Here is a 12361-nt window from a genome sequence, read left to right as displayed (position 1 = left end):
GTGCTGGGATTATAGGCATGAGCCACCCCGCCTGGCCTATGCTGTCTTTATTCTTAAACATTCAGAGGGCAGTCCCAAATCCCATCCCACAGAGCTGTAAGAAGCTCCTAAGGATGTGTTTCAGGATCAGAAGGCTGAGGACCAGCCTGGACAGTGAAACAGTTCCTCTGTGGTGACACTCATCAGTCTCTTTCCTGTAGTGAGATCTCCCTCTTGGAAAGAAAGGTTAACTACCTTGTAGTACTTCAAGTCCTTTATGAAGTCTTTATTGTTCGTTGGTCATTCATATTAGGATTTTTCTTTCCTATTTATAACTTGAATTTTGAAATCAGTAGTGTTAGAACTACTGTTATCACTACATTCACTGATTAGTATATTCCTTTGTATTGTCGGATTGTAACAGTTCCAGGGCAAGCACTTGGTTTCACCTTTGTATTTGAAGGAGTACACCCTAGTCTGGTCAACATGGTGAAACCCATCATTACAAGAATTAGCCGAGTGTGGTGCACATGCCTGTAGTCCCAGATACTGTAGTAACTGAGGTAGGAGGATGGCTTGAGCCTGGGAGGTCAAGGCTGGAGTGAGCTGTGATTGCACCACTGCAGTCCAGCCTGGGCAACAGAGTGAGATTCTGCCTCAAAAAAAAGTAGGACGCCAAGTTTCTTTTTTTTTTCTTTTGTATTTTTAGTGGAGACAGGGTTTCACTGTGTTGTTAGCCTGGATGGTCTCGATCTCCTGACCTCGTGACCCACCCCCCCTCTGCCTCCCAAAGTACTGAGATTACAGGCGTGAGCCACCGCGCCCGGCCTACACCAAGTTTCAAATCTGTATGATACCCCTCACCTTCCCTGATCTGATCTTTAGGAATTATGCTTTAGTGAATTAACAGGAGGAAGCACAGTTCTGACTTTGTTTCTGAATTAGAGGAAGAACTGCATTTACTGGAGCAAAATGTTCTTAGAATACCCCATCCCCTCCGGCCTTCTTCGTCCGCCCTCCTCCAGCCAGAGTCAGCAGCCACTCCTTCCTCCAAACTGTTAAAGACCCAAGGCCACATGTGGCACCACAGGAAGCCCTGGTCTCTAAATATCGTCATAGTGCATGTGGGACCTCAGGAGAATTTTCATGTGCTCTAAACATTTCAGGAGAAAGGCCCCAAAAAGCATAAAAGGTTAATTTTTTTGGTTCTTTGTTTTTTTTTTTTTTTTGGAGACGGAGTCTGGCTCTGTCGCCCAGGCTGGAGTGCAGTGGCGCGATCTCGGCTCACTGCAAGCTCTGCCTCCCGGGTTCACGCCATTCTCCTGCCTCAGCCTCCTGAGTAGCTGGGATTACAGGCGCCCGCCACCATGCCCGGCTAATTTTTTGTATTTTTAGTAGAGACGGGGTTTCACTGTGTTAGTCAGGATGGTCTCAATCTTCTGACCTTGTGATCCGCCCGCCTCGGCCTCCCACAGTGCTGGGATGACAGGCGTGAGGCACCGTGCCCGGCCGCAGGGTGAATTTTAATACGGTCCTTCCTTGAGGTATTTTTACTTCAAGGCCATGTTGGTCAGGTTAATTAGCTCAATTGATTGCTTACAAATTTTCTTTATCCGTTTAAAAATCAGAATCAGGCTGGGCGCGGTGGCTGACACCTGTACTCCCAGCACTTTGGGAGGCCGAGGCGGGCGGATCACGAGGTCAGGAGATCAAGACCATCCTGGCTAATACTGTGAAACCCCGTCTCTACTAAAAAAAAATAAAATAAAATAATTAGCCGGGCGTGGTGGCGGGCGCCTGTAGTCCCAGCTCCTCAGGAGGCTGAGGCAGGAGAATGGCATGAACCCGGGAGGCGGAGCTTGCAATGAGCGGAGATCACGCCACTGCACTCCAGCCTGGGCAACAGAGCGAGACTGCGTCTCAAAAAAAAAAATCAGAATCAGCCCAGGTGCAGTGGTTCACGCCTGTAATCCCAGCACTTTGGGAGGTTGAGGTGGGTGAACTCTTCACCTGAGGTCAGGAGTTCGAGACCAGCCTGACCAAGATTTTGAAACGCCATTTCTATGAAAAATACAAAATTAGCCGGGCGTGGGGGCACACGCCTGTAATCCCAGCTACTTGGGAGGCTGAGGCAGGAGAATCACTTGAACCTGGGAGGTGGAGGTTGCAGTGAGCTGAGATTGTGCCACTGCACTCCAGCCTGGGCAACAAAAGCAAAACTCTGTCTTAAAAAAAAAAAAAAAAAAAAAAGAATCATTTGAGTTATGGCATAGCCATTATCTCATCCCCGTATATTTGAACCTGTCTGCCAAGAACCTAATCAGCTGTAAAGAAAACATTCGTCTTTGTGGTGGTTTTTCTTTTTTTTTTTTTTGAGATCAGGCTTTGCTCTGTTCCCCAAGCTAGGGTTCCCAGTTGTAGCTCACTGCAGCCCCAAACTCCTGGGCTTGTGATCCCCCTACCTCAGCCTCCCAAGTAGCTGGGAATACAGGCACATGCCACTGTACCTGGCTAATTTTGTACTTTTAATTTTGTAGAAATGGGGTCTTGCTTTGTAACCTAGATTGATCTTGAACCCCTGGCTTCAGGCAGTCTTCCTCCTGCTTGGGCGTCCCAAAGCACTGGGATTATAGGTGTGAGCCACTGCGTCTGGCCTCTTTTTTTTTTTTTTTTTTTTTTTTAAGAGAGACAGAGTTTCACTATGTTGCTGAGGAAGGCCTCAAACTCCTGGGCTCAGCTGGGCAAGGTGGCTCATGCCTGTAATCCCAGCACTTTGGGAGGCCGAGTTGGGCAAATCGCTTGAAGTCAGGAGTTGCAGACCAGCCTGTCCAATGTGGTGAAACCTAGTCTTCACTAAAAATACAAAAATCAACTGAACATGGTGGCGGGCGCCTATAATCCCAGGTCCTTGGGAGCCTAAGGCACAGGAATCCAGGAGGCGGAGTTTGCAATGAGACAAGATTGTGCCACTGCATTCCAGCCTGGGTGACAGAGCAATACACTGTCTCAAAAAGAAAAAAAAAACCCCTCTCCCCTCAGTCTCCCAAGTAGCTGGGACTACAGGTGCACGCCACTGCACCTTGTGTAAAAAAAAAAGTTTCGGATTTCAGTATGGTTTTCCTCTGCAGGGTAGAACCAAGAGAATCTGGCCAGGCACGGTGGCTCACACCTGTAATCCCAGCACTTTGGGAGGCCGAGGTGGGCGGATCACCCGAGGTCAGGAGTTGGAGACCAGCCTGGCCAACATGGTGAAACCCCATCTCTACTAAAAATACGAAAAAATTAGCCGGACATGGTGGCGTGTGCCTGTAGTCCCAGCTACTCAGGAGGCTGAGGCAGGAGAATGGCGTGAACCCGGGAGGCAGAGGTTGCAGTGAGCTGAGATTGCGCCACTGCACTCCAGCCCGGGCGACAAGAGCGAGGCTCCATCTAAAAAAAAAAAAAGAATCTATACATTAAAGATAGTTCTGATATGGTCCAAAGGTCTAATTTACACATAGTTCCTTTCCCTAATAACATCTTGCCTCGTAGAAATCCCTACTCATTTATCCCTTAGAAGTCTGAAAGAAAGCCTGGCGCGGTGGCTCACGCCTGTAATCCCAGCACATTGGGAGGCCGAGGTGGGCAGATCACAAGGTCAGGAGATCGAGACCATCCTGCCCACCATGGTGAAACCCCATCTCTACTAAAAATACAAAAATTAGCCGGACATGGTGGCAGGCACCTGTAGTCCCAGCTACTCGGGAGGCTGAGGCAGGAGAATCATTTGAATCCTGGAGGCGGAGATTGCAGTGAGCCAACATTGCACCACTGCACTCCAGCCTGGGAGACAAGAGCAAAAACTGCATTTCAAAAAAAAAAAAAAAAGTCTGAAAGAAAAGATCTGGAGGCACATCAGCAGGTTTTGCCCCATATTTTGAGAAATTGGTATGGTTCTGTGTTAACAGCAACGGGTGGGGCTGATCCACTTTTCAACCTACCCCTACCCTTTACTTCTTCAAGCTCTGTGGGATGTGATTTGAGACTGCAGTTCGAATGCTTAAGAATAAAGATAATATAGGCTGGGCGCGGTGGCTGATACTTGTAATCCCAGCACTTTGGGAAGCCGAGGTGGGCGAATCATGAGGTCAGGAGTTCTAGACCAGCCTGCCCAGCATGGTAAGACCCCGTCTCTACTAAAAATACAAAAAAAAAATTGCCTGGGCATGGTGGTGCATGCTTGTCGTCCCAGCTACTTGGGAGCCTGAGGCAGGAGAATTGCTTGAACCCAGCAGGTGGAGGTTGCAGTGAGCCAAGATAGCGTCTCTGTACTCCACCCTGGGTGACAGAGTGAGACCCTGTCTCAAAAAAAAAAATAAAATAAAGACAGTATAACATTGAGGTATTTATTTATTTATTTATTTATTTATTTATTTATTTATTTGAGACTGAGTCTTGCTCTGTTGCCCAGGCTGGAGTGCAGTGGCGTGATCTGGGCTCACTGCAAGCTCCGCCTCCTGGGTTCACACCATTCTCCTGCCTCAGCCTCCCGAGTAGCTGGGACTACAGGCACCCGCCACCATGCCCGGGTAATTTTTTGTATTTTTAGTAAAGATGGGGTTTCACCGTGTTAGCCAGGATGGTCTTGATTTCCTGACCTCATGATCTGCCGCCCTCAGCCTCCCAAAGTGCTGGGATTACTGGCGTGAACCACCGTGCCCGGCCAAGTTTTTTTTTTTTTTTTTTTTTTTTGAGACAGAATCTTGGTCTCTCCACCAGGGTGGGGTGCAGTAGTGCACTCGGCTTGCTATAGCCTCAAACTCCCAGGCTCAGGTGATCTTCCTGCCTCAGTCTCCTGAGTAGCTGGAACTACAGGTGCACACCATGATGCCTTACTAATTTTTTTTTTCTTTTTTTTTTTGAGACGGAGTCTCGCTCTGTCGCCCAGGCTGCATTTCAGTGGCGCAGCCTCGGCTCACTGCAAACTCCGCCTCATGGGTTCATGCCATTCTCCTGCCTCAGCCTCCCTAGTAGCTGGGACTACAGGTGCCCACCACTATGCCTAGCTAATTTTTTGTATTTTTAGTAGAGGAGGGGTTTCACCGTGTTAGCCAGGATGGTCTCAATCTCCTGACTTCGTGATCCACCCGCCTTGGCCTCCCAAAGTGCTGGGATTACAGGCGTGAGCCACCACGCCCGGCCCCAATTTTTTTTTTTTTTTTTTTTTCAAGAGACACAGTCTTGCTATTGTTGCCTAGCCTGGCTGGGCTGGGGCGTGTCAGAATCTTTTTTTTTTTTTTTTTTTTTTTTTGAGACAGTTTTGCTGTGTCGCCCAGGCTGGAGTGCAGTGGTAGTATCTTGGCTCACTGCAGTCTCTGCCTCCCGGGCTCAAGTGATCCTCCCATGTCAGCCTCTTGAGTAGCTGGGACCACAGGCACACACTACTATGCCTGGCTAATTTATTTATTTTATTTTTTGAGACAGAGTGTAACTCTGTTGGCCAGGCTGGAGTGCAGTGGCACAGTCTCGGCTCACTGCAACCTCTGCTTCCCGGGTTCAAGCAGTTCACTGCCTCAGCCTCCCAAGTAGCTGGGATTACAGGCGCCCGCCACCACACCTGGCTAATTTTTGTATTTTAGTAGAGACGGGGTTTCACCAATTTGGCCAGGCTGGTCTTGAACTGACGTCGTGATTCACCCACCTCGACCTCCCAAAGTGCCGGGATTATAGGCGTGAGCCACCACGCCCAGCCAATTTTTTTATTTTTGGAGAAACGAGGTTTCACTATGTTGCCCAGGCTGGTCTTGAACTCCTGAGCTCAAGTGATCCTCCTACCTCGGCCTCCCAAAGTGCTTGGATTAAAGACGTGAGCCACAGCACCCTGCCCAGATGTGAGAAACGTTGAATTCTAAAATTGCTGGCAGGCCAGGTGTGGTGAGAGCCCTGGTGATAACAGCCTGTGAGGATTGTTACCTGTGTGTAAGGATAGGAGTGCCATCATCCCTTCCTCCCCTTCCTCCACACGTGTGCTCAGCTGGCATCGTCACGACACAGGCTGGGTTAACTGCTTGGTTTTCTCTTTTTTTGCAGACAGGGTCTTGTTGCCCAGGCTATGGTGCAGCCTTGACCTCCCAGGAGGCTCAAGTGACCACCTACCTCAGCCTCCCAAGTAACTGGGACCAGAGGCGCACACCAGCACGCTTGGCCACTCTTGGCTTTTTAAATTTTTTGTAGAGAAAAGGTCTCACTCTTTTGCCAGGGCTGCTCTCAAAATCCTGGGCTCAAGCCATCCCCCCACCTTAGTTTCCCAAAGTGCTGGGATTATAGGCATGAGCCACCGCGTGAAGCCTGCTGCTATTTTTTTCTCAACCTCTGTATCTTATGTGTCTCTCTATCCCCTTCTTTCTGTTCCTCCTTTTCTCAGCATCCTGTGACCCATACAATGACTTCAGGCCTCTGTAATTTTTAGAGAGTTCTTTAGGAAACAACAGAGGGGCCAATAGGCAAGCTGTTCCATCTGTAAGTGAGGTCAGGCTGGGCCTGGAAGAGGCCCTGTGGCTGGACTTACATTGGCTTTGGCCAGTAGATGTGCCTGCGTACATTTTTAGGGAACCCAGTACAATCCCAGAAGCATAATTTGAAAGTTCCTGATACTGTATAAAATGCGTAAATGGTGTGGAGGCTCATGCCTGTAATTAGCTGGGCATGGTGGCAGGCACCTGTAGTCCCAGCTACTCAGGAGGCTCAGGTTGGAGGATCCCATGAGCCCAAGAGTTACAGGCTGCAGTAGGCCATGATGGTGTCACTGCACTCCAGCCTGAGTGACAGAGTGAGACCCTATCTCAAAAACAAGATAAAAAGACAGCCAGGCACGGTGGCTCACGCCTGTAATCACAGCACTTTGGGAGGCCGAGGCAGGCGGATCACAAGGTCAGGCAGATCACGAGGTCAGGAGATCGAGACCATCCTGGCTAACATGGTGAAACCCCGTTTCTACTAAACAAAATACAAAAAATTAGCTGGGCGTGGTGGCAGGTGCCTATAGTCCCAGCTACTAGGGAGGCTGAGGCAGGAGAATGGCGTGAACCCGGGAGGCGGAGGTTGCGGTGAGCCGAGATTGTGCCACTGCTCTCCAGCCTGGGCGACAGAGCAAGACTCCGTCTCCAAGGAAAAGAAAAAAAAAAGATAAAAAGCATAAATGGGCTTTGGAGCCAGACAGTTAGGGGCTCAAATTCCCAGCCCTGTCACTAACTGTGCCACCTCATGTGTATCGTGCAATTTCTCTAAACTGCCGTCTTTTCATTTGTAAAATGAAAACAGTTCCTGTATTGCAGGATTATTATGAGGATTGGAAAATACCTTATATTTTAATGTAATATAAAGTATTATAAAGTATAAAATGCCCTCTACTGTGCTATATAATAATTCAGTAAATAGTAGTTGGTTTAATAAAACCAAATGAACAGTATGCTCAGAATTCAAATGTTGATACTTAAAGGTCATAAAAGTCTTTAGTCTGAAGCTCTATTTCACCATTCAGCATTTTCCCACAGGGTGAATCCATTCATCAGACTGACCTCTGAACTTTCATAGCAGGATAGAAATATATCATAGATCGTTAAAACTTTATATTTTGGCCGGGCGTGGTGGCTCACGTCCCAGCACTTTGGGAGGCCAAGGCAGGTGGGTCACGAGGTCAGGAGTTCGAGACCAGCCTGGCCGAGGTGGTGAAACTCCATCTCTACTAAAAATACAAAAATTAGCTGGGCACAGTGGCCGGCGCCTGTAGTCCCAGCTACTCGGGAGGCTGTGGCAGGAGAATTGCTTGAACCTGGGAGGCGGAGCTTGCAGTGAGCCGAGATCATGCCACTGTCATCCAGCCTGGGTGACAGACTCCGTCTCAAAAAAAAAATGGAAAAAAAAAAAAAGGGAGAAAGCTGCTTTTCCTCGGATAGGGCCTGTGGAGCAGGCAGAAAGCTGAGGGTAGTGAGTGCAAAGAAAGGGAATACTAGCTAACTCACTGGGATTGCTCATGCAGAGACAGTTGAGATTTCCAATAATTATCACTTTGCTTTTTTAATCAAAAAGTATCATTATCTGGGGTCCTTTTTACTTTCTGTATTCTCTGTTTTTCCGCACTGCTAAAAACACTTCTTCCTTCTGCCTGCATTAACCACAAGTAATCAGTCTGGTGGCTGGGGCTGGGGAGGCAGCAAATGGCCATTTCTGTAATATCCCTAGAACAGTCACATGGGCAGGGTGTGCCTAACCAGAGAATGGAGTTGTTCAGCTTGCATTCCTAACTGGAAATAAAGTGCTCTCCTTATTCTCCTCCTGCAGGTCGGTGAGCTGGTAAAGGTTACGAAGATTAATGTGAGTGGTCAGTGGGAAGGGGAGTGTAATGGCAAACGAGGTCACTTCCCATTCACACATGTCCGTCTGCTGGATCAACAGAATCCCGATGAGGACTTCAGCTGAGTATAGTTCAACAGTTTTGCTGACAGATGGGAACAATCTTTTTTTTTTTTCCAACTGCCATCTATACAATTTTCTTACAGATGTCCAAAGCAGTCTAGTTTATATAAGCATTCTGTTACCTGTGATCTTTAGACTGAACTACTCCATTCCTAGTCTTACTTACCATATTCAGGGTACGAACTGGAGGGCTTGTGTGTTAGCTTCTGAATTGGCAATTGGAGGACGTAGTGGTCATGCCTGTGTGTATCAGAAGGGATAGGTATCTTGCCTCCTTTCTCTCAGGCAGTGCATATCACCCTGTGGAAAACTGATGGACAGGAAGGAGTGTTACACACTGCTTACCCTGATTTATTCAGTGGTTTTGTTTTCATTCTGGAACCATACTATCAAATGGCGACAGACTGTTCCCTTCCACCCCCGTGAAGTAATCATGCGCCGTGTGAATAGTATCAAGCAGGATTGCTTTCATTGTATGGAGCATGACCAGCGTATGACTCATTCTGACATTTCAGATCCTAAGAATTCTAAGAACACTACTAGAAGCATTTGTTCCCTCCTAGTCAATGCTTCATACTTTTTCTTGGGATTTTTTTAGCCCTTGACATTCTTATCCCCCAAACCTGTAAGTAGGTTAATTCCTAAGATAAGTGTGTATTTTCATTCCAGGTGAAAAGCAGGATGTACCGAGCACTTTATTCAGTGCATAGCTTTAAGCCAGTGTTGGATTCACTAAGTGGACAGCCAGTCTCCCAGCTCTCTGCCTTCCCCAAAAGGGTCATAGTAGGTCACCCTTCTACAGCAGCTAACTAGAGTCCTAACTAATGGGATCCAGCAGGGCCATTTCTCCAGAGGGCCAGTATCCTATTAGGAGACTCTTGGAATTCTTAGGTTCTACTCAGAGTGGAAGGACCAATCACCTGTAATATTCTGTGGAAGTTTTTGGGGCCAAATTCTGCCCTCTGCATTCTGTGCAACTTGTATAAAAGTCGTTAGTATTACATGAGTTTGGGGTAAGTTTAGTGCTTTGAAAAATGTTGAACCGGCTGGGCGCAGTGGCTCACGTCTGTAATCCCAGTACTTTGGGAGGCCGAGGCGGGTGGATCCTGAGGTCAGGAGTTCGAGACCAGCCTGGCCAACATAGTGAAACCCCATCTCTGCTAAAGATACAAAAAATTAGCCTGGCGTGGTGGTGCACGCCTGTAATCCCAGCTACTCGGGAGGCTGAGGCAGGAGAATTGCTTAAACCTGGGAGGCGGAGGCTGCAGTGAGCCAAGATAGCACCACTGTGTTCCAGCCTGGGCGACAGGGCAAGACTCAATCTCAAAAAAAAAAAAAAAGAAAGAAAAAGAAAAAAAATGTTGAACCAATCGTGAATTACTTATGTATTATTCATTTCTCGTGGGGAGAGTAATGCTGTTGAAGAACATTACATTATAAACTGCCTTCATTTTTGGCTCTTTTTGTTTATGTTCAGGTTTAGTTTACAAACCCATTTAAGTATGGAATGATTTATACGGGGTCAGGTGCTCCACAAAATAGACCTATGAGACCAAAAATGATCTAGGCTATTTAGACGACAGCATGAAACTTCCACGTTAGTTCTCAGTCTATAAAGGCACTTACCGGTCTCTGGTGTGGTATGACGAATAGAAACACCTTATAGTTTGCTTTGGACCTCATTTTGGAAAAATAATCTGCCTTTCTAATTGTTCTGCATAGGTTAATATGGTAAATTTGCATTCTTTGAACCTATACCAGATTGTGGTATCCGAGTGACTGGCACATTGTCTGACACGCAGTCAGTGTGCACGTATTTGTCTGAGTGAATGAGGAGATTTGAGAAACTGGTGATGTGGCACAGGGAAGCCAGCTGGCCCAGGATTCCATACATGACCACAAGCAGACTAATGAGTTGACGCTAATTTAATGTATTTTTACCTCACACTAAGGTCATGCTTGATAAAGACATTAAACTCAACTTTTAAAATGTTAGCACAGTGCTGTGCACAGAGTGGGTGCTCATTAGTGTTGAATGAACAAATTTGTAATACTAGATGTAATTCCATCTGACTGCTTTGTTAAATTTTCAGTTAGAACATAGATACTGTAAAATCCACATACACATGAAATCTTGTTTTCCTGAAATTATGGCATCTAAAATATTTGTAGCAAAACCTTGTCGCAACTGATTTGAATGTTCCTATTTTCTTTTCCTTTGACTTTGATATTGGCTTGTAATGTCTCTTTTCATCATATGTAATATCAGTGGAACAGGCAGCGCTACTCAAGTCCTAAGGATTCCTCAGTGATCAGTGATCCAGAGCCGTTCATGAACCGCTGGGCTGGATTTGGCTGTTGGGTGTGGCAGTTAATGCACCTCAAGAAATCAAAGGATGTCTTATAAGTGTCTTCCAAAAAAAAAGCAAATGCTGAAATCCTATTGGCAAAGTAAACTGAAATTGGCTGCTATATTTTATATAATCATTTCTGCAAATCCCATTTTTTGAATACTAATATTTGACATGGTTAATTCTTATTAATTTGTTGGAATTGTTTATTGTTAATAATGCAAATAGATAATTTTTAATTATCCACAAGTAACATTTCACTGTTAATGGTCTGAAATAGGTGATAAGCAAACCAATTTGAAATAAAATATAAACATGTGCCATTGTATTATAACACTATACACTTTCTTGACAGTTAAATTTAAAAAAAAATTTTTTTGGTAGCATGTATTGTATATGTTTATAGTATATGTAGTAAATAAAAATATGGCCAAATGTTTGGCTTGGTGATCTTTTGGAAAAAATAATCTTTGAATATTTTTCACACAAAAGAGCTAAATCTTTTTTTTTTTTTTTTGAGACAGAGTTTCGCTCTTGTGGCCTAAGCTGGGGTGCAGTGATGCAATCTCAGCTCACTGCAACTTCCGCCTCCCACGTTCAAGCAATTCTCCTGCCTCTGTCTCCCGAGTAGCTGGGGTTACAGGCATGCACCACCACGCCCAGCTAATTTTCTGTATTTTTAATAGAAATGGGGTTTTACCATGTTAGCCAGGCTGGTCTCGAGTTCCTGACCTCGAGTGATCTGCCTTCCTCTGCCTCCTAAAGTGCTGGGATTACAGGCTTCAGCCACCACCGTGCCCAGCGAAAGGTAAATCTTTATGCTTAGGGGATAGGTATGTGCCTTCAGCAGCCTACAGTCATATAATTAGATAAACAATTATACAAGCTTAGTGGATGCTTATTAAACATGGGATTAGGCCGGGCGTGGTGGCTCATGCCTGTAATCCCAGCACTTTGGGAGGCCGAGGTGAGCGGATCAGAAGGTCAGGAGTTCGAGACCAGCCTGGCCAACATAGTGAAACTCCGTCTCTACTAAAAATACAAAAATCTGGCTGGGCATGATGGCTCACGCCTGTAATCCCAGCACTTTGGGAGGCTGAGGTGGGTGGATCACAAGGTCAGGAGATCGAGACCATCCTGGCTAACATGGTGAAACCCCGTCTCTACTAAAAATACGAAAAATTAGCCGGGCGTGGTGGCACACGCCTGTAGTCCCAGCTACATGGGAGGCTGAGGCAGGAGAATCACTTGAACCCGGGAGGCAGGGATTGCAGTGATCTGAGATGGCACCACCGTACTCCAGCCTGGGCAACAGAGCGAGACTCTGTCTCAACTAATCAACCAATAAAATACAGAAATTAGCCAGGCGTTGTGGCGTGCACCTGTAGTCCCAGCTATTCGGGAGGCTGAGGCAAGGTGAATTACTTGAACCTGGGAAGTGGAGATTGCAGTGAGCTGAGATCACACCACTGCACTCCAGCCTGGGTGACAGAGCGAGACTCCATCTCAGGGAAAAAAAAAAAAAAAAAAAGATGGGATTAATCAATGGTGAGATATATAGATACAGATTTTTTTAA

General features: G+C 46.3%; 1 protein-coding gene across 2 annotated transcripts in view; it reads left to right on the top strand.

Moving 5' to 3' along the window:
* Nucleotides 1-11113, top strand: part of CRK (CRK proto-oncogene, adaptor protein) — a 35024-nt gene extending 23911 nt beyond the window's left edge. For both annotated transcript variants that reach the window (XM_054459722.2, XM_054459721.2), the window contains exon 3: nucleotides 8299-11113. In XM_054459722.2, coding sequence (XP_054315697.1) covers nucleotides 8299-8306 — 8 coding nt within the window. In that variant the 3' untranslated portion in view covers nucleotides 8307-11113. The remainder of the gene's footprint in view (nucleotides 1-8298) is intronic.
* The last annotated feature ends 1248 nt before the right edge of the window (nucleotides 11114-12361 follow it).

The sequence above is a fragment of the Pongo pygmaeus genome, chromosome 19 (genome assembly GCF_028885625.2).
Source record: "Pongo pygmaeus isolate AG05252 chromosome 19, NHGRI_mPonPyg2-v2.0_pri, whole genome shotgun sequence".
Lineage (NCBI taxonomy): Eukaryota > Metazoa > Chordata > Mammalia > Primates > Hominidae > Pongo > Pongo pygmaeus.
This window is presented reverse-complemented; position numbering and strand designations above follow the sequence as displayed.